At 42.1% G+C, this 25,197-nt stretch overlaps 1 protein-coding gene across 1 annotated transcript in view; it reads right to left on the reverse strand.

Moving 5' to 3' along the window:
- SLC6A2 (solute carrier family 6 member 2) overlaps window positions 1-21,913 on the reverse strand; it is a 59,058-nt gene extending 37,145 nt beyond the window's left edge. The window contains 4 exon segments of the mRNA XM_041458760.1: window positions 295-426; window positions 21,313-21,640; window positions 21,643-21,704; window positions 21,707-21,913. Of these exon segments, the coding sequence (XP_041314694.1) occupies window positions 295-426; window positions 21,313-21,640; window positions 21,643-21,704; window positions 21,707-21,755 (571 nt within the window). The 5' untranslated portion in view covers window positions 21,756-21,913.
- Window positions 21,914-25,197: the final 3,284 nt, after the last annotated feature.

Raw genomic sequence — 25,197 nt, forward strand, 5'->3', positions numbered from 1 at the left:
TGGACCACCTAGAGATTCCCAGTTCCCCCAAATCCCCAGTACAAAGGGGAAAGGGAGAGCAGGGCTGAGCTGCTCCTGCTCATTGCCCTCTCTTACACTCAGCCAGCAATCACCCTGAAGACGATTTCTGTGGCTTTTCCCATTTTGTGCTTCACCTTTGATAACATAAAGACTTCTGACTTCAAGGGTTGGGGAAAGGTCACCAACCACCACCTTGTGTGTGAAAGATGAGAGATGTTTATGTTGCTTGTGATCACCCTCAGGTGCTGCTCAGGGGAGCAGAGGAACACTCACCTTTGAAAACTGGACAGATTTTCCAAACAGTGGCAGCCCCTTCTCTGTTATACTGTCCCAGTGCTAATTCCATATAGAACAGGGGCATTCCAGCAATGATTAAGAAGAGGATGTAGGGAATAAGAAAAGCACCTGAAAAGACAGGAAAGAGACAGTGTAGTCTTTGTATTAGTTGCATTTTTCTTTCTCTGTTGCTTACTTTTACCAGCTAAAGACAAAACCCCTGCTTATGGGAAATATAAAGGAAATATCAGGAAGGAAGAACCCATGTATTCTTATCCATTTTTCTGCATTTTTTAAAGGTCTCAGAGACGGAATCCCTGAAAGAAGCTGTAGGCTGTCACTCCTATTTCCCCTTAATGTTTCCCCTCTGCTTTTTGGTTTTAAAGACAAAAAAAATGTGTCCCTGAGAATTAATCCTTAACTGAAGAAGAAAAAAAAAGCTGAACACACTTGCATAGCTGAAAGGGAAAGGGACTATGAAACATTTTTTTAGGTTTTATTTTTAGTATAGTATTTTCAGAAGGGAGCACAGATCCAGCAACAGAAAAGAAAAATGTGCAATCCTGTAAGTGCAGCTTAAACCACTGTGTGAAATGTCTGCAGGAACCTCTGGCTTGAAAATTAATTACTACTGGCTAATTATATAGAATTTGGACTTCCATGACATATTTTGGATTTTGCTGTAATAAATTTCCTTATTCTTATGAAATGGGTTAGACAACACACCCCTTTCCAACCTGGTGATACTCGTGGCCATTACTGTGGAGGATGTGGAGGTTCCTGCTAGCCCCAGTACAGCACCTGGATACTGCAGCAGGACAGTGCTGGGGCTGCTGGCACCTTCCTGGAGCACTTCACAAGGCTGAGCATTCTCCTGTGAGTTTGTACTGCCACTGAGAAACTGTCACCATTGGAAAAATTCTGCTGTGTGAGCTGCTGTAGCATAAAAAGTATTGCCAGCTGAAATACAAAAGCATCACCTAATGTAGAAACTACCTGAAAATTCCTTAGCTATTTCATATGATCCAGCTCACAGAGAGATTATCCCAGTGCATGGATACATGTGATACTGTAAAGCAATTATAGCTGGTGTCATGTTTAATAACTGTGGGCTCTGACAGATCTCTGCCTTGTGGTACAAGAAAAGGGTAGCTTTTATTACATTGCACAGCTTGGTCAAGAAGAGTTCAATTAATATTCAACTTGCCTGTATGAAAAACAATATTGGATTGCTTTAATAACTAGAGAGCTGACAGAGTAATTACATACACTGAATAACTGACTAATGTCCTGAGGAGTTACCTATGAAAAGGAAACTAGATTGTGAATATCATGGTGCAATTTTTCAGCAAAAGTAAAAAACAGCAGTAGCTTGATTATGTCTCCTAATAGCAAATATAACAAACTTTTGTAAACCTTTAAAATCTGTTGTATTGGTTTAGTAATTACAAACTTCCTTTGTAAAAGAAAGTAAATTTGCATTGTTCCTAAATTTATACACTTACAGGAGGTAAAAATTGGGAAGCATGACTGTAGCTTTTCAAAACATGCCAGTAAGCAGAATAAATTACAAGTTTAAAAAGTATGTTTGAAACTACTGTTATGCTTTTAAAGTCTGAACAGTTGTTTCTTTACCTTTTGAGCTTGCTTTTCACTGATATTACTGGTGTAACCTGCCTTGCATGACTGCTCAGAAAGGGAATTTTGACTATATACTGGAGAATGGAAAAACAAACTGCTTTCTTAGTCATACCACCAATCTACTTCTAAAAGTAACGTGCTGTAACATAATGGTAAGGACAATGTATTCAGCATTCAGTCACAAGTTTAGTCATTTGAAAGTTGAAACCTTGCAATGAAACAGACAAGAAACAATATCAACAGAAAGAAAAAATAGCTTAAACCTTTGAGAATGCATATTAAAATTGAAACATATTGCTTATATCACTTTGGGGGCAAGAATCTTCTTCATGATGGAGTGTAATGTAAATGCAACTTGCATTTGCATAAGCTACTACAGTATCAGTCATACATGGTTTTAGTAATATTTTAGTGTTGTTTATAATCTGTTTTCTATGATTGCTATGTTGAACTGTTGTATGTTTTAATACTGTGCAAAAAAAAAAAAAAATTGTATTCAACAGATGCTTAATACCCTGCAGTTCTGAGCTATGTTCAATGTTGAAACATACTCAGCAAAATCAGTCTGGGATGCTACATATTTCTTTCACTATATCTAGTATCTGGAAAAATTATTTTAGGTGGTTTTACTGTCAGATTTCCTGCAAGTGAGCTTTTGAAGTGCCATACTTGTCTTGCTTTGATCATATTACAGTGTGTGGAGCTGACTCACAAACCTGGCTTGTATTTGGGAGGTATGGAGTTTGCAGGGAGTGATGTTTGATTGATGTCATGAGACTGTGGAAAACATGATGCCTATTCAGGGAAATTTGTCTTTGAGAAGATTAATCCTGGAGATGTGTAGTGGACATATGTATTAAATGCTAGTTTAAAATACACAGTTTTTAAGAGCATGACTAATCCCAAGATGAACTGTGAGGTGTACTGTACTTAGGCACACTTGCTTAAGTGTCATCTGTTTGGCTGCGAGTCATTCCAGGCTTTAGTTATAGGAGGTTTCTTCCTTTTTTTTCCTTCCCCCGCCCTGCCCCCGCAAGGGATTAATAAGGTGTGGTGTAATTTTCATCAAAGAGCAGTTACACAGTATGGCAGGGTTTCATAGCTGGGTTACTTTTCAGGTGCTAAGTGATTGAAGTATTTTGAAATTGAGATAAATACCAAAGTAAGGGTGCTTAGTCATATTAGTTTGACTTAATGTTTTGGAGTCTTCTGGAAACTTCTTGTTTAGCAGCTTCTGGTTAGGTAAAAAAATAACAAAAAGTCAGGTACTTTTGTAAGTATCTTTATATTTGCTTTTATTTTCCTCACCAATATCCAGAATCAATTTTCATGGTGTTCGCTCAACCCTTTCTGGGATCAAGGCCTCTTCGAAGAAAAATAAATGATGGTCAAAATATCATTCAAATTTCCACATGAAGCAGATATAGAATAGAATGGTCTGCAAATGCCTGTGAACAGCCTATGAGTGAGAGCTGACCAGGGTGGCTCTGGGCCTGCACAGGGGGTTTGTCTTAGGGCTGTTTAGGAGCAGTGTCCTATGGACAAGAGGTGCTGTTTGGAAGAATTTTGCAGTCCTGTTTGTGTGAACATCCTGTGGGCCAGAGGCAAGGCAGTCCTGGTGGTCCTCTTGCTTTAGATCCACTGGTGTGAACTGGAGCACCAGCCCAGCCTCCTCTGCGGGGGCACTTGCTGTTAATGCCTCCCCTGCACGGAAGTCAGCGCGCGTTAGGAAGGGTGGCACCGTGTGTCACTCCTGCCCGTGCCACCGGCCATGGAAACTGCGGTGCTTCAATCCCATGAATCCAGTGTCACATTTGGATAGGCCAGACAGCTGAGCTCTTAGGAAGCAGAGCTTGGCTAACACTTCGGAGAAGCCTGCCAAGACCTCCCTACCTCGGCGAGCTGAGGGAGCGCAATCTGTGCGATGGCTGCCTTGGCAGCAACACGCCGATCGCACTCCAGGGCATTCCACTCCCCCTCGGTGTGAGCGCACAGCTGCATCCCACAAGGCAGCACTAGTTTCAGCAGTCCCTAATGGTTCCTAATTTCCCTCTGCAGTTAAAAAGCTGAAGTCATTGACATCTGTAATACAGCTCTGGTGCAAGAGCCATGCTTGACCCTCTACTGAGTCACATGCAGCTCGGAAGGCACAGGCTGGCCTCGGACTTTTGGGAACTGCTACATCTCTCTCCTGAGAGATGTCACAGGATCCATACATGTCTCTTTAAGGCACCAGTGCAAATAGGGAGTTAAGACAACCTATGTCTAATGCAAAACTAGGTTAGGTCAAACCCTCAGCTTCTACAAGAACCATCTATGTGAAACTTCAAGTGGAAACTTACACAGATTTTTTTTAAAAAAACTATTACATTTAATTAATGAAGGACAAAAGACAGACTTTGCATTCCTGTATTCAGTGCCAAAATAACTTCTTAATTTTGGTATACCAGAATCCACATGGAGTGTTTCCTCTCTTCGTAAGCATTCCCAGCATCCTAAGGGGTGGGAAGCAAAAGCTCTAAATATTCTTCTCAGTCCTACCAGGAGTCTCATCTCACTTTTAAATCCCAGAAAAGAAGAAGCTTTAATTTACTAATGGCTGAAAAAGATAATTTAAGCAGCTGTGGTTATCCTAAAAGGATTTTTGATGCACATAAGAAATAGGCCAGGACAGGGGTAGTTGAAACAATTTTGAACTCTTTGTGCTTGTTAGCCTTCTGCATTTGTTACCATGGTTATTTCTAGTCAAAATGTTATACTGGCAGGGGTGTCTGCTAAAACAACAAACTCTGAGCAAATATGGAAGTATATTTTCCAATAGGATTGTTTCCAGTATTTGTGCAGGAAAAGTCTAAAAGTAGAGATCTCCCAAATGCTGAACTGAAATACAAGCTAATATCTCTATTAACATTGATCAACACTGGGGTTTTTTTCATTCAGAATAAATAGTACTCCAAACAATATCAACAAACAGTTGATAGAATGTAGCACATTTGCTTGGACAAGGAAAATGGGTGGAAACTCTGATCTATGGAGACTCTTGTGAATGAAGAACAAAGTCACTGACGCAGAGTTCTTGAAATCTAGATTGTACAAGATCACCATGGGTAGAAATGGTAATTGGAAAAGCAGGTGTTTCTAGTACATGGATGTTATCTGGCTCTTCAGCAGACAGACCACCAAGCTTGCACAGCCTCCAAGGGCACCTCTGAAGGAGGGGAGCTGGAGCCTGCTGCTGACAGCTGGGAAGAAGGGATGGAACACTGAGACCTTACTGACCTGAGATTAAAAGCAATGAGGGTCTGTGTGGACCCTCCAAAGAGATGTCAGAGCTGCAAAGGAGCATGAGGGAACCTCAGGTCAAAGACAGGATGATGATGATAACAGCAGCTGTATGATGATGTTGACAGCAGCTAGCAAGAGATTCTAGTTGTGAAAAATAACATTTTTCTGCAAAACAGATCGCATGACATACTATAAAAACTTCAGCGGCACTTCACACGTGTAAAATTCTCCAAGTATACAATAAAATCTTCCAAGTATGCAACCTTTTTAAATGGAAAGTTTTTCTAAATCATAAAACCAGTGGATCTATTCCATGGTCAGTGGCATGTTTCTCTTGAAGCCTTTACATTTAGCTACTCCCTCTAACACATTTTTTGCTAGATTTGAGCTTATTTATATTACTACTCTCTATTTGGGCTCTGAGCCTTCAGTTTTTTCCAAATTGCAAATTTAACAGCATTCCTTTCACTCAAAAGAAAGTGAAAACAAATAGTTTCCAGAAATGGTTCAGTGCTGTTGGCTGAGGCCAGTTGAAGCCTGCATTTTTTGTCTTGAGCTGTTAACCTGCTACTGCCTTAAAATCACTTGAAGTAACTTGAAGTGCAGTGTATTTAGAAGGTGGTCACTGAATCAGTAACTGAAAGGTAATCAGTTACTGATCAGTAACTGAAAGGGTTACCTAGGCCCTCCCCACGTAAATCCAATCATCCCTTTGCCTTTTGTTACAAGAGTCATGAGCTAAAGAAACCCATTAGTAGCTATTTTGAACAAATTAATGAGAGCTAAATATATCCAGCCACTCAGAGCAGCATGATTCATTCATAAATAACAGCCAAGTCATTGGCCAAGGTCCTATTTACATAAATTAATGAAATGTTCACATTTACAACAATGTGTAGTTTAAAGATAATTGCAGGCACATACAAGAACAGGACTCTGCCCTGTGTTTTTTGGTAGGAAATTAAGGAATCAATGAAGAGACATGGTGGGTATGAGAGAATATAAATCAGGTTGATCCAAGGTGGACAATGTGGCAATGGGAGCTCTAGAAATTTGCAGGGGCTTCCTGCTGCTGACCTTCACAACACTCACTGTGGCTGGCTTAGGAAAAGAGCAATTCCCATCATTTGCCATGAGTGTGACCACTGAAAGTCCAAAGATCTGTAGTTTGGTAAGTAAACACTTGGAGTTTGTAACAACATGAAAGCCTAGCTACTCACATTCCTGCCCAAATCCACCATCTTGATTTTGTGCCTTTTTCTCTTTTAACTACCTGGCTGGCTTAAACAGGAAATGAGAGAGTAAAAGAGCTGGACTGTGGAGTCAGCTTGTAGATTGTTCTGCTATTTATGCCACCCCTATTGCTAATGCTCAACAGAACAGGGGTTGTAGGAGTGGGAGTATCCTTTCCTGGACAGATAACACTGTTGGGAACAAACCTGCAAACTTTATAGTGAACAAACTCTTCAAAAGGTCCTAGTCAGGGGAGATGTGTAGTACTGGACTACTGGGTAAGCATGCAGATGCCTCCCTGGAGAACAAAACAGACATGGCTGGAAGCTTAAGAGATATTAAATTAAAAGCAAAAAATACTATTCTAGCATTTAATTGATAGGAATGTTCTATTCATGCTTTTTTTCTCCAGCCTTGCAGCTGTTAGGGGTCACACAAGGATATATTCACCTGCAATTGCATATCAACAAAACCACCCAGGTGAGGTGTAGGCTGTACTTCAGATGTACAAAGAGCAAGGTGCCTGTCAAAATGTACCTTGATTTATTGGTGGCAGAGCATCCATGGCTAAAATTACTTTTGAATTAAGTTATCAGAAGGTATTTTCTGTGGGCTTGTGGATCAAGATAAGCAGGTTTTCCTAGATTCCAGCACTAGATCCATAACAGCATAACCTCATGTGGTAAGTTTTGCTTGAACTGTTAAGTACTGAAAAGATATTTTCTGTGATATGTGGAACATCATCATGTACACAAAAGGAAATACTACCTCACCAGCTTAGCTGTCTCTTAAATGTAGGGAGAGTTGGTGCCAGGGAGATTTTGGCAACTACAGTTCTACTTTGGTTCAGATATAGACTGTTAGTCATAGTTTTCTCATCTTCTCAGAGAACCTGTATGTTCATTTGTGTTGGATTTTCTTTTCCTCAGTCAGCTGTAAACTAAAATGAATATTTTAAAAATTCATGGATCAGTCTGAATTTGATGCCAGGATGGCTTGTGAGATACTTTGATGTAACTTGCTGTCTAGCATAGACCAGAGTTGCAGATGGAAAAACCTACAAAGCTGATTGGAAGATACTAGACAGATCCTTTGCTATTTGGTGGTTTTGTTTTGGAGGGGTTTTTTTGGTATTGTTTTGTTTTGGGGTTTTTTGTTTGCTTGTGTTTAGGTTTCAAATCAGGTATTGGCCTTTTTATAATGGACAGAGACTGAGTGAACTAAACTAATTAGTTCAGTGTAATAGTGATATCTGCTTTTCTATCTGAAATTGCCACCTTACAGATACTTTTTTGGTGTAATGTGTTCATGCATTGGCAGGTTGCAGAGCTGTGCAGACATTTTGGTACCTACATTAAGTTATGAAACCTGCTTTCTGAGCTGTGCTTTTAACAGTTCAGTATCAGGAATGCCAAGTTTATATCCCTGAAATGTTTTTCCACCTTAATAAATAAGAGCCTGGGATGAGTCCTCTGAAGCTGAGCCCCTCATTTAGGCATTGGTTGCTCCTGGCTTTCTACTCTCTCTAACATTCTCAGGATTGCCCCTGTGTGAAATGTGCTTTGTGCTGTGCATGTAGCAGGGCAATTCCTGGTTCTCAGCAATCTGGGATGGAGGGTGTTGCTCTTAAAGACTGCTTTTCTTTTGCACGTTGTCAAAATAAAAACCAGCCAGCAGCTTCCAAGTTAAGCACCCTCTGGGGAGGATGCAGTACCCATTTTAGGCAGCATGAGATTCATAACTGTGCCAGGGTAAAACAAAATGCCCAAGACATCTTAAATCAGCTCCAGACAAGTGCCAAGCAGCTTTCAAGAGGATTAATGTACAAACCAATAGGAGGAAAATGCCTTGACATTCTGCTGAAGAAGAATCAAGCACAACAGTCTGTGATACTGTTAAAAACTTGCTTTACACCATTTAGTGATTAATCCAATTCTAAGTAGTAACTTCAATGTTTGGACTCAAAGACTAAAGCAAAACACCCCTTTTCCTTCCAGTCTTCATTAGAGATTTATTTTTATTAGTGTTATACTTTCTGTACTATCTTAATCTTTACAAACTCTTGCCTAACAGAATCCCCTAAATTGTTCCTCTCAGTAAAGCGTTATTTCTATTAGAGAAGTGTGAGACAGTCAACACTCCTATCTATAAGAATTCCACTAAATCTAACTTTTACTCTCAGTCATTAGAAATACAGCCATCAGGATGAATGTTCTTTCTGACTCTGCTAAAGACAGCAGAGTAACTGTACATATAATGGAGGCTTAAACAGGGCTTTAAAGCAGAAGGCAAAAAGTTACATACCCTGTAAAGCCACTCTCCATGTTTTCTTCAAACCCACTATGTGCAGTTTTCTGATATTTCTTAGACATGCTTTCTAGATGATGAGGTACAGATATCAGACATATTTAAAATTAACAGTATGTATATAATTGTATGTTATCTAACCATAAAGAATATTTTCTTAGAGAAGACAAATGCTGCACCATTTTAATTTATTTGTAAACTTTAATGGCTGTGTGTGGTGCTGTTAACAATGACATTGGCAAATTTACCATTACAATCATGGCTACTATTTGCACAATTGCCTAGAAAAATTGAAAATGCTGTACTCTTATCAAAGATTATAGTTACTGTTGGATTGTGCTAGTGGGTGTGGCCTCTTTATTTTGCACCTTTCTGTTAGCACTGAACAGAGGAATTTCATAAAAACTGCCACCAAGTTCTTCACAGAAAACTTTTCCTTTCGGGAAAAATCTGTATTTGGCACAGGGTAGTGCTGGTAATTTTCTGTGTGCCAGCCATTAGGTGGGGTCTCTGAGAATCTGGGCATTGTAAGCACAAAGTGGAACCTCTCATTATCATCCCTCCTGCAGTAGGAGGACTGTAAGAACTTCTCTTGACATCAATTTGCTTGAAGGGGTAAACTGAGTCTTATTTAGACTACTCAGCTTCTTCTGTGGGAATTAATTAAGACAAAAGTTTTTCTTTAAGTTTGCAACTTGAGCCTTATGTTTGTTCTTAGTGGACTGTTTTCCTAGCAGGCTTCAAGCAATGTAATTTTCCCCTCAGTCCAAGCTGTCCAGTACATGCTTTGTCACTGCCATTCTGCACAGGACCTCCTAGCTTGATACGCCATGGAAGAATGTGGAAAGTACCCCAGGGCCCGTCATAGCTCCCTGCCAAGATGAAGCAGAGGCCTTTTAACAGTTTGAAGCAAAATCCTTCTTGTTTCATCACAGTGCAAACTTTTGTTTGGGCAGATTGCAGGGCACTTTTGTTCACTGATTACTCAGACCTTATGATAAATCAATGTGGCTGAGTCTGGAATTTTCAACTTGTCACACAGTGATTTTTTATTTTTCTATTTCTAAACAGCTTTAAACACATAATACATCATGACTGTAGAACAGTATTTAGTAAGAAACATATAGGTGATCTTGAAGATCTCAAAATCTCGTAATTTAGGGTCAAACACAGTGATTTTGTCATCAGCTTCTGTATGAGTCAGCAGAGGATTAACTGGCTGTTTAGGAAAACCCTGGTAGCTGGTTTCTGGCTCTTTCTGTTAGGGCAGAGTCAAGACAGTAACTTATGCCAGAGAATAACTGTATTCTTATAGCCACCAATTTCAAAAGTTCAAAAACCATGAAGTACACCCCAGAATACTTCAAAAAGCACGATCTTCTACTGCAATCCTTTTATTTGCCTGCTTGCTTTTAGTTTTGAATTTACTTTGTGCTTTCCCAGCTTTTCTTTTCAGCCTTGAAAGCTAGAAAGAGATTCTTGCCTAAATCATTCGTCCCTATGAAACTGTGAGAGTAAAAGGCACTTCTTAAAATAGAACTTTTTTTATTGCTTGAGCCCAGCATAGGAGAATGCTGAGGTCATAGTCTAACTCTCACAGAGTAAATCTATTTTGTGTAATAATCACCATCATCTATGTTATCCTGACAGTTTGCTTTTTAGGTAAAGTACCGAGCTATTGTACTGAGTGAAGATCAGTTACTACTTCAGTGGAAGTCTTGTGTATCAGTTTAGTCTGAAGAGTTTTTTTATTACTTTACTGTGTTTTTCTTCTCACGTAATTCTTAGTCTGGAAATTCTGTCTACTTAGGAGTCCTTAAGAGAAAGATGTCTGTTATTTGGGTTTAAATCGCGGCTCTGGTGACGTCAATGGAAAAAAATCACCCATTGACTTCAGCCGGGTCAGGATTCCTCCCATGTGGTTTGAATCTATTGATTTTAACTAGGGCTGTACAGCCATACATACATGAGAAACAAACTGGGCCAAGAAGCAAGTGATCAAACTCTTCCCCAAAGCCAAGTCCTGGACTGTCGTTGTTCTCACCAACACCTGTCTCATAATCTCGTTTACACATCTGAATTTCTCTTCTGAAAGGAGACAAAGCAGTGCACAGCACAAACTATTCCTTAGTTTTGGGATAAATTGTAGATTTAAGCTGCCTTGTACAGCTGTAATCCCCCCTCAGTCAGAGGGCAGGAGCTTGGGAGCTTTCTTCAAGCATCAGTCTTACTGCACATCAGTAGGCAGATACAGCCCTGCATGCTGATGAAGAGTCAAGCCACTTCTGAGAGTGGCTTCTGAGCTGTAACTCGATGTTTTGGTAACATTTGGCCTTGAACTCTCTAATATCATAGTAAGTACAATATACTTAATTGTGAAATTACTGCGTTGTGAAATAAGGATTCCTCTGCCAAGAAGGAAAGATGCTGAGACCTCCTGAAATGTGGGTTACATTAACACTGAAGAAGAAAAAAGAAATCTTTCAGTTTTAGAATGTATCTATGAAAGTCTGTGTGGAGCTTGTTTTTTTTCCCAAAGGCGAATCTTTTGAGGGTATTTGGAGCACCTTCTAAATATAGGATTTGAGAAATTGTTTCCTTCTGTACCAATCCTTGAGGAAAAGAGACTGTATCTCCATTTTATTGATGCACTTTCTTTAAAAAAGGTGTGTTCAAGGCTAACCTCTTCTTATCTATGGATTGTGTCCTTGTTGTTGTGGCCCTGCTGACAAATGAGGTCAGTGAATTAGGCACCACTAAAAGTTGCCACTCCTATAATATCCTAATAAATAAAATAAAGTGGGAAATCCAGGAATGGTCCGCTGATAATATTTGTTCTAACTGGTCAGCTCTGTATTTAGAAGTAATGAGCCACCATGACATTATTTTTTCCTATAAATGTTGTGACACTAATTATCAGGTTGGGATTTCCCAAGACCTGTGAGGATCTACTGCTCCACCTTGTGGTCTGAAAAACGCTTCCCATTACTCTACAGAGTGCTGTGCCAGGAGAAGTCCAGCCTCTTCCTCTTTTTTTATTTAACTGGAATTTGACTGGAATCAGTATCATACTTTCCCTCGAGATATGGATCTTAAGGGCAAGTAACGTGCTGTCACCTTTGGCATGCTTCAGGATAGACATTGCATGAGGTCTTTCATTACAGAAGAGAAAAATAGAAATCAAAATATCAGTGAAGAGAAAAGTGCTATACACACATACCCACATAGGTCAGGAGGTGCAGAATAAATGAAAAATAACTGGCAAAAACCAAGATGCACAACACTCAGATGCTTTTTTCAGTACATACACTGGGCCCAAGGAAACAGCGGTTTGGATGGTCAGTGAGGGAGTTGCAGAGGGTTCATTCTTCAATGCTGCTGTTGGGCCAGAAAATCAGCTCATTCCCACAGTCCTGCAGGCTTCAGTAAAGATGGATGCTGTGCAATTGCCCAGCCACAATCCTTCCCCTACATCAATGCCACAAAATCTGTTTCTCAGACTAGCAAGAGTGCTGTAGCAAGACAGGACACCCAGGGCTCGGAAATCATGCAATAACTTTCTCCAGCTCTGAAATAAAGACTGCAAAGGAGTAATATTCTTCTGCTGTTGAAATCACAATTCCTGTGTACTTCAGTGGGGCAGGATCAAACCAGTACTGCTCTTCTGATGCTGGGTTTGTTCTAGGGAAGCAGTGTATAACAAAGCAATTCTAAGAAAGACTTTATGTCTGTGTGGTCTAACACCACCAGTCTGGGAGGGTTGGATCCTATTTTGGACACTTAGCATATATTCTTAGACAATTATAATAGCCAGACTGTAGCAATCAGTTAATACCTGCATTAAAAACACAGCTTCTGCAATCACTTGTGCTTTTGGAAGTGAGTGGTTGTGTTCATAAAGCCTTCAGGAGTAGGAGCACTGGAGAAATTACCATCTTCTATAAAAAGACTTACTGTATAATAAGGGCAGCTTGTCTTACTATATACCAGCAGTCAGAATGTTCGTCATAAAAAAACAGTTATGGACTGGCAACAGGCAACTGCCTGCCCAATCCTGCCTGAATTCTGCTTGGTAATGTGTTATCACAGAATTCTGCTCGCTGGAAAGTTGGCAGTGTGCTTTAGATGAATATGAGTGTAGAGAAGGATGTGGCTTACACAGCCAGACCTCCCTGCTGACAGTTTCTGCTTCTGAATGGTAAACCCTGGTTCCCAAAGTGCTGCTCTGTGCTGTCACCTTTGTCATACTTCAGGAAAGATTGCAAAACTTGTTTGAATAGAGAACAGGGGAAAGAAGGAGTGAAAATAAAACAAAAGATAGTTTTCATAAGTAGTTTAGAGGTTCTTTCCTATGGTTTTATTGAAAAATGTGTCACAAGGCAAGGAAATCAACTGTTTTCCTTCCATGCCTCTCACCTCCTTTTCCCTTCTTTATGGATTAATGGTTTCAAAAGCTCTGTGGCTAAAATTAAGTATGTTGAATCTATATAGAAATTAAGATGCTGAATTATACCACAGTTACCCAGAATTTCCATGAGAACAGGAATTACTCAACAGTACTGGGGATCTAGCACTTGGAGCTGATTTCCTGAACACAGTTACCCAGAATTTCCATGAGAACAGGAATTACTCAACAGTACTGGGGAATCTAGGCACTTGGAGCTGATTTCTGGACTCAGATATCCATCTGTAGGAAATCAAGTTTTGAATGTCACTAAAGCCTTGCATTTGAAACTATTCTGACTTGGCACCAGTATGTAAGATCTGCACAATTAGGATGAAACCTTTCCATCAAAGGTTCAAGACGAAGGTAGGGAGAAGGAAAGAAGGTGATTAAGGAGTTGTAGTTGGAAGAGGAAATCACAGGTTCTCAGGACATGGGTAATGGGCTGCTAACATGAATCCTTTGTCTCCAAAAGCCTTGAGGAAGGAAAACTCAGGGTTTATAAGCAGTGTGATACTCCTGGATTCCTTACATACTCTTCATTGAAAATGGATTGGGACAGTGGATTTGTCCTTAATATAATTTATTTCAACTTTAATAATTATGATGATGATGATAATAATAGGAACAACAATAATAACGCTTTTTTTCTTGTTCTCACATTTCAAGTCAAGAAGTTGAGAGTCAGATGCAAGATTCCAGGAGGGTTGGAAAATCCTTTAGGTCTCTTCCAACCCAAATAATTCTATGATTCTACATGTACAAAGAAAATGGAAAGTACTAAGAGTGAGGTAGTAGTGAAATATCCAGAACTGTTTTACAAAGATGCATCATTTAAATTTGTGTCTTGACTTCTAAATTTCAATACTTTAGTATAACTCTATCTCCAAGTGTAGAATTATTGGTTGTGGTTTACTATTTTGTAACAATATTAAGAGCAGTTAAGCAAAACAGTGTCTAAAAACTATGTGTAATAACTGCAATGTATGTAAATGCCATGGAGTTTACAGTGCAGACTGATATCTGAGGACCATACTACAGCTCTTAAATATTTAATCAATTGGTTAAACTGGGACAAAGGCTTTACAACTGGGAGTTGCCGATGTGCTTACCATCAGACATAGCAAAAATGAAGACATGGGCTATTTGTTGTTGCTTCTCAGAAGTCCTCAAAATTCTTTAAGCCATTCATTTCCATTTTAACACACAGCAAGAGGTTCAGTAATTTGTGGACTGATTTTAATCCATCATTCCCCTCACAGCATATCTAAACTCTCACTAAAGATGTATGTTCCTCCTGATCTTATGTGTAAGTAGTTGTATTAACATTCTGCTTCATATTGGTTTAAGCATGGGGAAGAAGTATCTGTCTGAAAATAATATCTTTAGACTGCTGGAACTGTATTCACTTATTCACTGAACTGACAGACAGGTTTGTGGTATTTTGTCTAAAGATGAAAGTGAAATTCTGCCCCCAAACCATGTCAACCATACCTCAGTCTCTGTAGAGATATTTTGGTTTCTTCAGTAAAGAAGGGTTGTTGGCTGCTACACTCCTAAGCTGGCCTTTCTCTTTTCCATTACTGCCAGAGGTTAGGATGATGTGAGTGAGAAAGGACACACTCAGCAGCTCAGGTGTCTGCTATTTCAGTTTGAATGAGTATCCAAAGCCAGGTCTCCATGTCAAATTGTAAGAAAGTCCTGTATTTGTTTCAGTAGGAGTTAATATGAGCTTTGAAGGCTCCCTAATGTGACTTGCAGAATATACTTGTGCAGAAATGGTTTACTAGGGATGTTCCAGTACTTCTGTTCCTTGGCAGAATTGAGAAGGGCGTACAGGAATGAAGAGGGCTTGCGGGGGGAGGCAGGGGATGGGGAGATCTTAAGCAGGGATCTTAAATTTTTAAAAACAGAACTAAGTTTAGTTCTTGGAGACTTTTCTGCCTCTTGGTTTAGAATAAAGTGGTAATCAAAATATGTATCCACTGTACTTGGAAAGATGTATCTTTGCTTTTGTCAGCTGGTCCACACCAGCTCTTCTGCTGCCAGTAAAGCTGGAAAATCAGTTTTGGTAATTGATTGGAGCACCATTTAGGTCAGTTCTCAACACTTGCCCTGCATCAGCCACAGGATGGTCCTCTTAATGTGTAACATCAAGCTAAACATCATGGATCCCATCTAGAACCTTTCTATGCTAGTGTATCTCTAGACCTCTGTAAGTTTCTCAATCTAGGAGTTGCTAGAATTGTTCAGGGACAAATAACATCTCTGCACAGGCAGGTATTTAGCTGAGAGTCTATGTAGTGTGACAATTATACACTGTTTCATGGTATCACACCTCAGAGTCAGAAACAAGTAGTTTACAACTGATGAAAGATTTGGGTGAGAGATTCAGTCCTTCTCTCTCAGCTATTCTTAATACTTCATGTGTAGTAGGTGTATGATGCAGTAGCTTATAACCCTGCAGAAATTCCTGTTCTAAAGATTTATTTTGTGGAGCCAATAAGACATGCAGAGCAGAACAGGGAATTTCAGAGAAGCAGCTGGCAACTGGCATGTGAGCTCCAGTGCTGAAGAGCCTGGGTGAATGCATGCCCTGCATGCACCAGGTTTAGTGGCTGATCAAGGAAGGGAAAGAGAATAGATGGAGTGGGAAAGGGAAGAGAGCATCTGTGAGCTGGACATTGACTCTGGATCTGGGAAAGGAGGTACTGCCACCCCACACAACTGAGCATTGTCCCTAATGTCACACTATGGCTGAGAACCCAGAGCTCATGGCCGTAGTGAAGAGATCAGCATAACAGTTTAACCTATCTGAGGTCAGTGGTTTGATGTGCTAATGGGAATTGAAAAACCCTTTTTAGGAAACCAAAATCACTAGATTTGCATCTGAGCTTTGATTGACTGATGAGTCAAACTCTTGGCGTAGGCTTTGCAGTGAGATTACTTCAAAGTTGATTTATTATTATCATCATCAATGCTATTTTGAAGTACAAACTCTGGTATTGTAAGGCAAAGGTCATCCACCTTTGAACTGTAAAGTGCCGGATTATATTCTTTCCCAAAATAGTGATTAAATTTGGTGGCAGACACTTTGCAAAACTGAGGAGGCAGAGTGTAGTAGAAAGACAAGGTGATGCTGTCAGCACCAGAGTTTGCTCTCAGTGGAGTGTGTGGTGGCCAGGCTCCCAGCTCTGTGGGAGGTGACAGCTCCACCGTGACAGCTCTGGGCTCCTGACTTTGTGCTGGGCCTGCTCAGGGATATTTGGATGTGGTTTATGCTGCCTTTGGTACCTGTGCTGTGCGTTGCTCAGTCCTGCATTACAGCTTATGGAACTGTGACTAGGACAGGGAGCGTTAGGATAAATTGTAAGATGCTTCTGAAGTGTATTGATTGCTGGCAAACTGTTTGTTAAAGCAAATTTCTTCTGGAAACACTGTGGTCTAAAAACACTTTAAAATAATGCTGCAGGGGAGATTAAAGTGTGCATGATGATGGCTAGAGTAATGTTAAAATATTTATCTGCAGCTGTTCTTAAATTCATTAAAAACTTAATCTGATTCTTATGATACAGTAAGTCTCCAGTGACTAATCCGACAATTACATGCTTCCTAATGAGTAGTCTGAACATGACTGACCTTGCAAATACTTTGGCTCACAAAGTAAATACTTTATGTTGGTAAATTCCTTTTCTCCAAATTTCAGTGGGAAATATTAATTCTGCCTATGACTATGCGGGAACAGGAAACAAAAATGTACGTTAATACTGAAAGTGTCTTGCACAAAAACTACAATAGCTTGTTAACTAAGACTGAGCATCATCCTCCCCCACTGTGAGCACATCAGTTAATCATAGTAGGCATTACTCAACTTCATTTGGCATCAGTAAAATTTCAGATGTAATCCAAATATCAGGGTAAATCTTTCCTTAATTTGATGAGAGTATAATTTTAATAGTAGTCTCCTTTAAGTTACCATAGCCTCTTGTAGACCTGGGGAGCAATTAAAATGTTTGTTGTGTTATAAAGAATTCTTTGGACTACATTGATGCTGACCACTTACAGAGAGAGTTAAACAGCTAGGGAATCTTTTCCTTAAAAATAGTTTTTTATAAAAGTGCTCTTGCCAGAAAGGTTATAACGAGGATATAAGCTCTTGTAAGATTAATGACCATAACTGATGATTTCTCCAGTGACAAGTCCTGCTCCTTTGCAACTCTGACAAATGCACTGCACAAAAAATATTCCATCTGCTGCAAACAGTGCTTTTCCTCTGTGCTGCAAGCAGCAGTCAAATACATGTAAGTTGTGATATTTTTTGATCAGCTGGACTGACAAGGTGATGTTTGAGAGTTCCCCCTTTTGGAGTGTTGCCATATCTACTTAGTGGGAGCTTGCAGATTTCCCCCATCTGTTCAGAGTCTACCCTATCACCTGATAAATACTTTAGAGCACACAGTGGACATATCCTGCTTCCAAGAAGTCAGTGAGGGCAAGAACTCCCCAGTCTTGTTATACTAAACTGTCCTGTAATCTTTCTGTGGCACATTTCATTACAATACAGCCACTGGATCTGTCTCTGCCCTTGTAAGGCAGGCAAATCCTATGAAAGTAGGTAACTGATACAGAAAAATAAATGCTCTAGATTTTTAGATCCTACTAAAGACCGGGGACTTTTTTAATAGCAGAAGAATGATTCCAAAAATTACAGTTGTTTACAGAAGGGTTACATTCTGCCATCTATCTTTGTGCAGAAGTCCCATTGGGGTCTCTCAGCAGGCCACTCCCAAAACACAGATGTTTCTGGCTATTCATTCAGTGTTTTAGTTCTGCTGGATGCTTCTTACTCTCTAGTTTTTTGTTACTGGGAGCTTGTTAAAATATAAATGTTTCTTTTTGTTACCACCACCAGTGCTGTCTCCGAAGTTACCTAACAAAAAAAGTCTGTATAGCTGCCACTGGGTGGTGTAAGTAAAACTCACTAAAGTAAACTATCAGAGTTTTGTATAAGTGGAACTTCCAGATCTAACCCAAAAGCCTCCATCTCTGGTTCTTTTTCCTAGAAAATTTCCCTGGAGTTTATCAAAGAAAGAAACTCCAGGACCTGGCTAGTAAAAAGAAGGGGGTGTATATACATCCATGTCCTTGTAAAATTCAACTTTGAATGGGGGAATACAGTGTGTGTTTATATTTTCCTTTTCAATTCTTGCAAGTTTCCATGCTTTCTTGAGAGCCACCTACTTTTACAAACATGCAAAGGCCCTTAGTTTGCCTGCAGGCATCTTGAATTAATCATAGTTAGCTTTAGGACATAGTCCATATGTCAACAAGCTAACTTTTTTTTTTTTTTTTTTTTTTTTAATGTAAAGGAAGATGCCATTTTCTACCACTTCCATGTCCTTGATATTGTTGTTCAAATTCTAAGAACATTTGTAGAACCTTTGTGATGTACCTTTTGGTAGGATAGCAGAATTTCTTTTTGTTAGGTGGCACAAGCTATGCTGAGCCAGGACTTAGGGCATCTTAAGCTGCTTGTGCTTCTGTTTCACTGAGTATTTTGTATCAAACGGCTGATAACGTGCTCATAACCCAGACGTTTGGCTCTCCAAAGTCAGCTCTTGTTAAGCTCTGCTCACTGAGGCTGAGTAATTGCTGAGGCTTTCAGAATAAAGAGAAGCTGCAGGAGGAAGAAGAAAGGAAATCTTTTACCTTCCACTGCTTTACTTTATGCATACCATCCAATTCAAGTTTAATCTGTTCTGTTGGTTTCTTCTTTATCTAGCAGCTCCTTATAAATATCAAAAGGTAAACTGTAATCCTGGTATGAGCATCCTGTAAATTCTTTTATATGTTAAGTCTAGTCAAGTATAAAAAACAACTTCTGATGTCATCCCTTTAATTTGCTCAGCAGTGCAGAAAAACTACTAAAATAGTGAAATTAAGTTTTCCCCATGTCTGTATCCACATGTATCCAACTTTTGCATGGGGATACATAGCAATTATATGAAACCCATTGTGCTATCCTTAAGAGGCAGCAAAAGTTAAATTAGTGCTGGAAAGGTTCTCTCATGAAATAGCAGTGGGGGGCAGGGGGGAGATATTTAAGAATATCCATGAATTATGACTAGAAAGATCTCAACAAAATCCAACAATATCCCACAGCTCTGCCTGTTGCCTTATGTTTTTTGGTCCTGTAGGAAAATTTATGCATAAAGCAAACAATCTTCTAAACACAGAAAGAAGGGATTGAGTTTGGCTTGAAACTCAGTAAAGTCCTTCTAGAGCCTGAAACTCTTACAAGAGTTTCTACTGACTAAAACTGATATGAATGTCCAACATAAGAGGTAATGGATGGAAAAAATTTAAGACACCAGAGTGTTTGGTCTCTGTATCAGTAAACAGTTCTTGGCCATTCTGTAGACTTTGGCAGCAAAGGGCCTCTCTATCTTTGATGATATGGAAGAATTATTGCAAACTTTTCACTGAAATATGCCTCTTGTTGCTGTTGGCTTTTTCTTTGCTGCCATTTGGAAGTATTTGAATCAGAAGATGCTAATGAAGACCCAGTTTTTTTTCTAGCTGAACTGGCATAAGATAATACATGGTGGCTAAACAAAATGCAAGAGTTGCAGACTGTTACCTTCTGTGCCTGAGCTGGCAGTGAATTATGAAGGAAGCAGGTTAGGAAATTAAGTGACCCAAATTACAAGAGAAAAGAGTTCAGGCACTCTGGGTGTCACCTTGTGCAATGTGAGATAGGAGAATAATGTCTTTTCCTGAAAATTGCCAGATGATGTGGAGATGTGGCAGTGGTGCATCTGTCCTGAGTGGTATGAATGATGCTGCCCACCTGCACCTGACCCAGCAGGAGCCTGCTGGGCTCCTGGTGCATTGTGCTGCTGTAGTGTGAATGGCTAGGACTATTTTCGGACATAACGAAATAAGGATGGAGGTTATTTTTCAGTACTAACTTCTTTCTTCAGTCTGTCTGGGTGGTGAGCAGAGGGATTTTCTGACTCCTCTCAGAAGTTTTGGAGCTACCAAGCTCGACCGAGTGTTTCATTAGCATCAATATCCTATTAAGTTCCAAGGACAGGTATAATTCCATGTTATTTGATAGGGATTTTCTCATTCATCCTGCATTCCTATTTTCACAGGAAGCAATTATTTTATGCTACAAGTGTGACCTATTGGCCTTTATCACCAGGCAACCACACTATCACTATATACATACATAAATATCTTTCAGAATGTGCTTTCTCTCTGTCGGTTCTATCTGTGTGGCTCACTGTTCACACACAGTTCTCCATCTGCCAGGCAGGGTCTGTTCTTTCTGTGTGTGATTTGAGAGCACCCCAGGCACCTGCCCGGCTTGCAGATGGTGTTACTCCATCACAGGCTGGAGTCATCGCTGACAACACACAGTGTACTTCAGGGAGATGAAAGAGGATGATGGAGTTAAGGTCTCACTGAAGACATGCCAGACAATCTGAGCCAACTATAGTTACTGTGTGTAATTTTTTGTTTCTGTCATTGCCAAACAGTGCAGGAGGTGAGGTTTTGTTTGTAACAAGTCTCCTACCTACTTTGGAGGAGGGGAGAACCCCCACACTGCAGAACCGAGGGCAGAAATCACAATCCTACATTAAAACTGTCCCCACAAAACCTTTCAGTGGTCTGGCGCTAGCTCTTCTAGATGCTGTTTTTCTGCTTGAGTGTTTTTGGTTTGGCCTTGCCCCCCCCCCCCCCCTCCTCTTGGTGCTATTTTTTGCGAACGAAAAAAAGCGTTAAGCAGCCTGGAGTGGCAGCAGAAGGCAAATACGCCTGTACTCAAAAACTAAGTTAAACTTCGAGGAGTGTGCGAGCAATGGTTCCGGGGAAGGGGCTGAGCGGTGCCCGGGGTGCCGCGGCGGGTCCCCGCTGCCCGGGAGGAGCGGGGAGCGCTGCGGGGCGGTGCGGCCGCTGCTCCCTTGGCCACCGGGCACGGCGGGGTGAGCCCCGGCTCCCGGCTTTCCCCACAAACTCCGCCAACACGAGCGGGATGCCGCTCTCGCGGCTCGGGGGTGTGGGGCCGGGGAAAAAGACCTCGCAAGCGGTTCTCTTACCCCCTCCATTTTTGTAGCAGAGGTATGGAAATCGCCAGACGTTGGCCAGGTCCACGGCGAAGCCGATGACGGAGAGGAGGAAGTCGATCTTCTTGCCCCAGGTCTCCCTGTCCTGGGTGCCGTAGCGCGGCGCGGGGGCGGCGGGCAGGAGGCTGCTGCTGGTGTACTGCACCCCGTTGTGCTCCTTCACCAGGATCAGCTCCACGTCCTTCTTCGGCGGCGGCGGCGGCCCCGCGCGGTCCGGCAAGGGGGCCACCACCGACACTTTGCGCTCGGGCTGGACCTGTTTGTTCATCCTCGCCTTAAACATCCAGAGAGAGCGAGCTGAGGAGGGGGCGCGGGCGCGCAGATAACGGAAGTGCGCTTCCCGCTGGAGGCGACTCCGCGCTCAGCCCGGCGGTGTCAGCGCGGCGGGAGCGAGGCACGGCCGTAATAAGAGCCATGCAAATGAGGCGGGAGAGGGGGGACCGGGGCGCCCCCGGGGAGCGGGGCTGCCCGCGCCTTCTTCCGCGGGGAGCGGCCGCACCTGGGGCCGCCGCCCGGCTCCGACCCGCGCCCCGCACCGCCCGGAGCCCCGCACCGCCCGGAGCTCCGCACTGCCCGGAGCACGAACTGCCTGGAACCCCGCACTGCCCGGAGCCCCGCACTGCCCGGAGCCCGCACTGCCCGGAGCCCCGCACTGCCCGGAGCTCCTCACCGCTTGGAGCCCCGCACTGCCCGGAGCCCCGCACTGCCCGGAACCCCGCACCGCCCGGAGCCCCGCACTGCCCGGAGCCCCGCACTGCCCGGAGCCCCGCACTGCCCGGAGCTCCTCACCGCTTGGAGCCCCGCACTGCCCGGAGCTCCTCACCGCCCGGAGCCCGCACTGCCCGGAACCCCGCACTGCCCAGAGTCCCACACGGCCCCTGGTTCCCCTCCGAGTTACTCAGCTCGGCTCCGTTCTGCCGCAGACTACGGCGCGCTCGGAGCTGCTGCTCCCCGCCAGGCAAAACACGCATCCCTAGTCCAGGCAGCTGAAATTGCCGTTAGCAGGCAACAGGTAGAGCCTGCTTGTATTGCCCAGTTCCCTTCTTTCTCGGCTGATCTGCCCTGTCCGCTAGTGTGGCCTCAGTTAAACAGCAGAATTTTTGGCTTTTGACATCAGAGCCCGGTGGGATGCAGGCTGCACAGCAGAGCTGGACAGTGCTAATGCTCCTGTGCCAGGGCTGATGGATGCCCAGCGTCTTCTTTCATGGCAAGTATGAGGCTGGTAGAATTCAGTTGTCAGGGTGAGGCATTTGTGGGACATTAGCTATTTACTGCTATTCCAGTTGGAACCCGAGTCTTTTGCATGTAGAATGGACAAGGAATTGTCTGGCAGAACAGTGATTGGTGCCAGAAATTGGCTAAATACAGCTGCAGAAAGGGGTTTTCAGGGACTCTTCTTGTTACAGCTGTGAATAGTAACTCTACATTCCGTGTCAGTTAAGGGAATAAAATTTGTCCACAAAAGACAAAAAACAGCTTTCCTTCCCCGGTATTAAATAGTTTCCCTTCTGCCTGGCATCAGTGGGAGCAGGTCAAGTCATAGAGGATTCTCGAAGGTGTTAACAGCCTACCACACTTATTCTGCTAGGGCTGATAAAACACTATTACATATATTGTAATACATAAAGAGGCGCTAGTCAGAGTTCATAAAGAACACCAGATTTGTCTGCAAACTTGGAATGTGAAAAAGAATATCCCCTCGGAGTTAAAGTTCACATATTGGTATCCTCCCCATCTGTCTTTAGGCCACAGACTAAAAAGATGCTAGCAAGACAGCTACAATATACAGATTTTATTCTTTCACACAAAACACACAAAACACTTGGTTCAAGCTCCAACATCCAAACTCTGACTTGAATCCTAAAGCTTTCCTTTGGGTGAAGTATTTGCGCAGTGTCTATCCTGTTCCAGAGCATTTAGGTGCTTAAACCATGCAGCTCATACGTTCTCTTTTGTGACTCTGTGATTTCCTGTCCTCATGTCTTTCCAATACACCACACAAGACTTTTCTCTGCTTTTTGGCACTCCATGCCATACATGCTGCAAGTCTGTATGACTATCCCATGGTGCCCTCTGAGCAGTTGCTGTTTTCCTGTGCAGTGCAGCCCACGGGATCGTGCTCGTGCGCAGCTGCACTGCTGCCTCCTCCTTGCACCACCCATCAGACACTCCACCACATGCACCAAACACACCAAATACAGACCCTGTGCCATGCACTGCCCCCAGATATGCCCAGCTCACCTGAGTTTGAGTCTGCACCCCCATTCTCCCACAGCAAATAAAGGACATGCTCTGTTTCAGACATCAAGGCAGCCTCTGCTCTCAGCTGCACAGCCCTGAAGGCATCTTGTTGACAAACTCACCAGAAAGCACTGGGGGTGTCTCTGTCCCATTCCCTGGTACCTGTGGGGAGGGAGAAGATGACTGGAGAGGGATTGCTCCTTCTTGGTTCCACCACTCAGGAACTGCAGTCTCTCTGGGAGCTGAAGAAGTATCCCAGCCAGTAAGGAGCTTTTAAAATCTGGTTCCCCTCTCTCCACGTGACTATTACTGCCTTAATGATCTGCACAGACTTCCTACGCTAGGCAGCGGCACTCCTGTATTGCTTCTGGAAAAATAGGGCCTTGCTAAGGAACACCCTTTTCCCCACAAGGTCTCAATTAGCTGAGCTTGATCATGATGTGTGTGGTGGGAGGAATCTAGAAAGCCCCCGCTTATTTCCTAAGCGAATTAAGTCACTCTGCATATATACACACACACACACACACACACACACACACACACATATATATATATATACACACACATATAGATATATATATATATGCCTTTAGTTCCTGCATGGAAAGTGTGCACAATCTGGTTAATGTAATATCCGCTGCACCCTCAAGGTAAGAAAGTCCTCAATTGGATTTTATGAAAAAGTTGTTTAATCTTGAATCTGTCTGGATCTTGTTATGCCTAATGTAGCCTGACAGTGGGTAGAGTTGAAGTCAGGGAAGCAAATACTGTATTTAGAAGCCTCAATGGGGCCAGGCAAGATGGCAGGGTGTTAGTGATATGCCTCTGTTGGCTGGGAAACAGGTTGTAATTTACCTCAGAAAACAGTCAGGTATTGCTAGGTTAGTCATCAATTATTCAAATTCTTGTCTGTCATTCCTTGCCATGTATGGGAGAATATACTGTGTGCTGTAACAGTATACTGAGGCTGTCACTCACACATTAGTGTCTAGGAAGGAAAAAAACCCCAATGAACAAAAATTCTGCGTGTGCTTTCAGAGTTCCATTTGCTGGTGGTGTGAAGGCTCACTGTGCTTGTTGGCAGCAGGGTTTGAATTCTCCACTGTTGGTAGCACAGCCCTCTGCCACTGACCCTACAGAACTACAGGAGCTGCCCACAGCCCTTCCTATGAACCGAGGAACATCTTCTGAAAAGGGTGGTACCAAACAAACAGTGCTCAAATATGCTGGAACTCACACTTTACTGTGGGTGCATCTGTAAGAGTCTTGCTTCATGAAGTGTCTGACACACTCAGTGCAAGAGCTTGGCAGTTTAGCTAAGCAAAACAGTAACTGAGAGAGGACATAATTGTTTTGTAAGTAAATTGAGGTAAATGTCATTGAGAAAAAAGCCCACCATTATTTAAACCAAAGGAATCACAATAAATTTTGTGGGAAAATGAAAAGAGTTCTAGCTATCAAAGCAGTGAATGCAATGGGAACTAAAGACTTGGGGTTTAGGGTATTTTTTTTTAAGAGTAGGTTTGAATGACAAAGTTGGTTTGGACTTGAAGTCTTGGGGCATCAGTTTCTGATTATAATCCAAGATACAGTGAAAAAAGTAAAAGAGGCAATGGA

The sequence above is a fragment of the Pyrgilauda ruficollis genome, unplaced genomic scaffold, assembly GCF_017590135.1.
Source record: "Pyrgilauda ruficollis isolate IOZ18807 unplaced genomic scaffold, ASM1759013v1 scaffold13, whole genome shotgun sequence".
Lineage (NCBI taxonomy): Eukaryota > Metazoa > Chordata > Aves > Passeriformes > Passeridae > Pyrgilauda > Pyrgilauda ruficollis.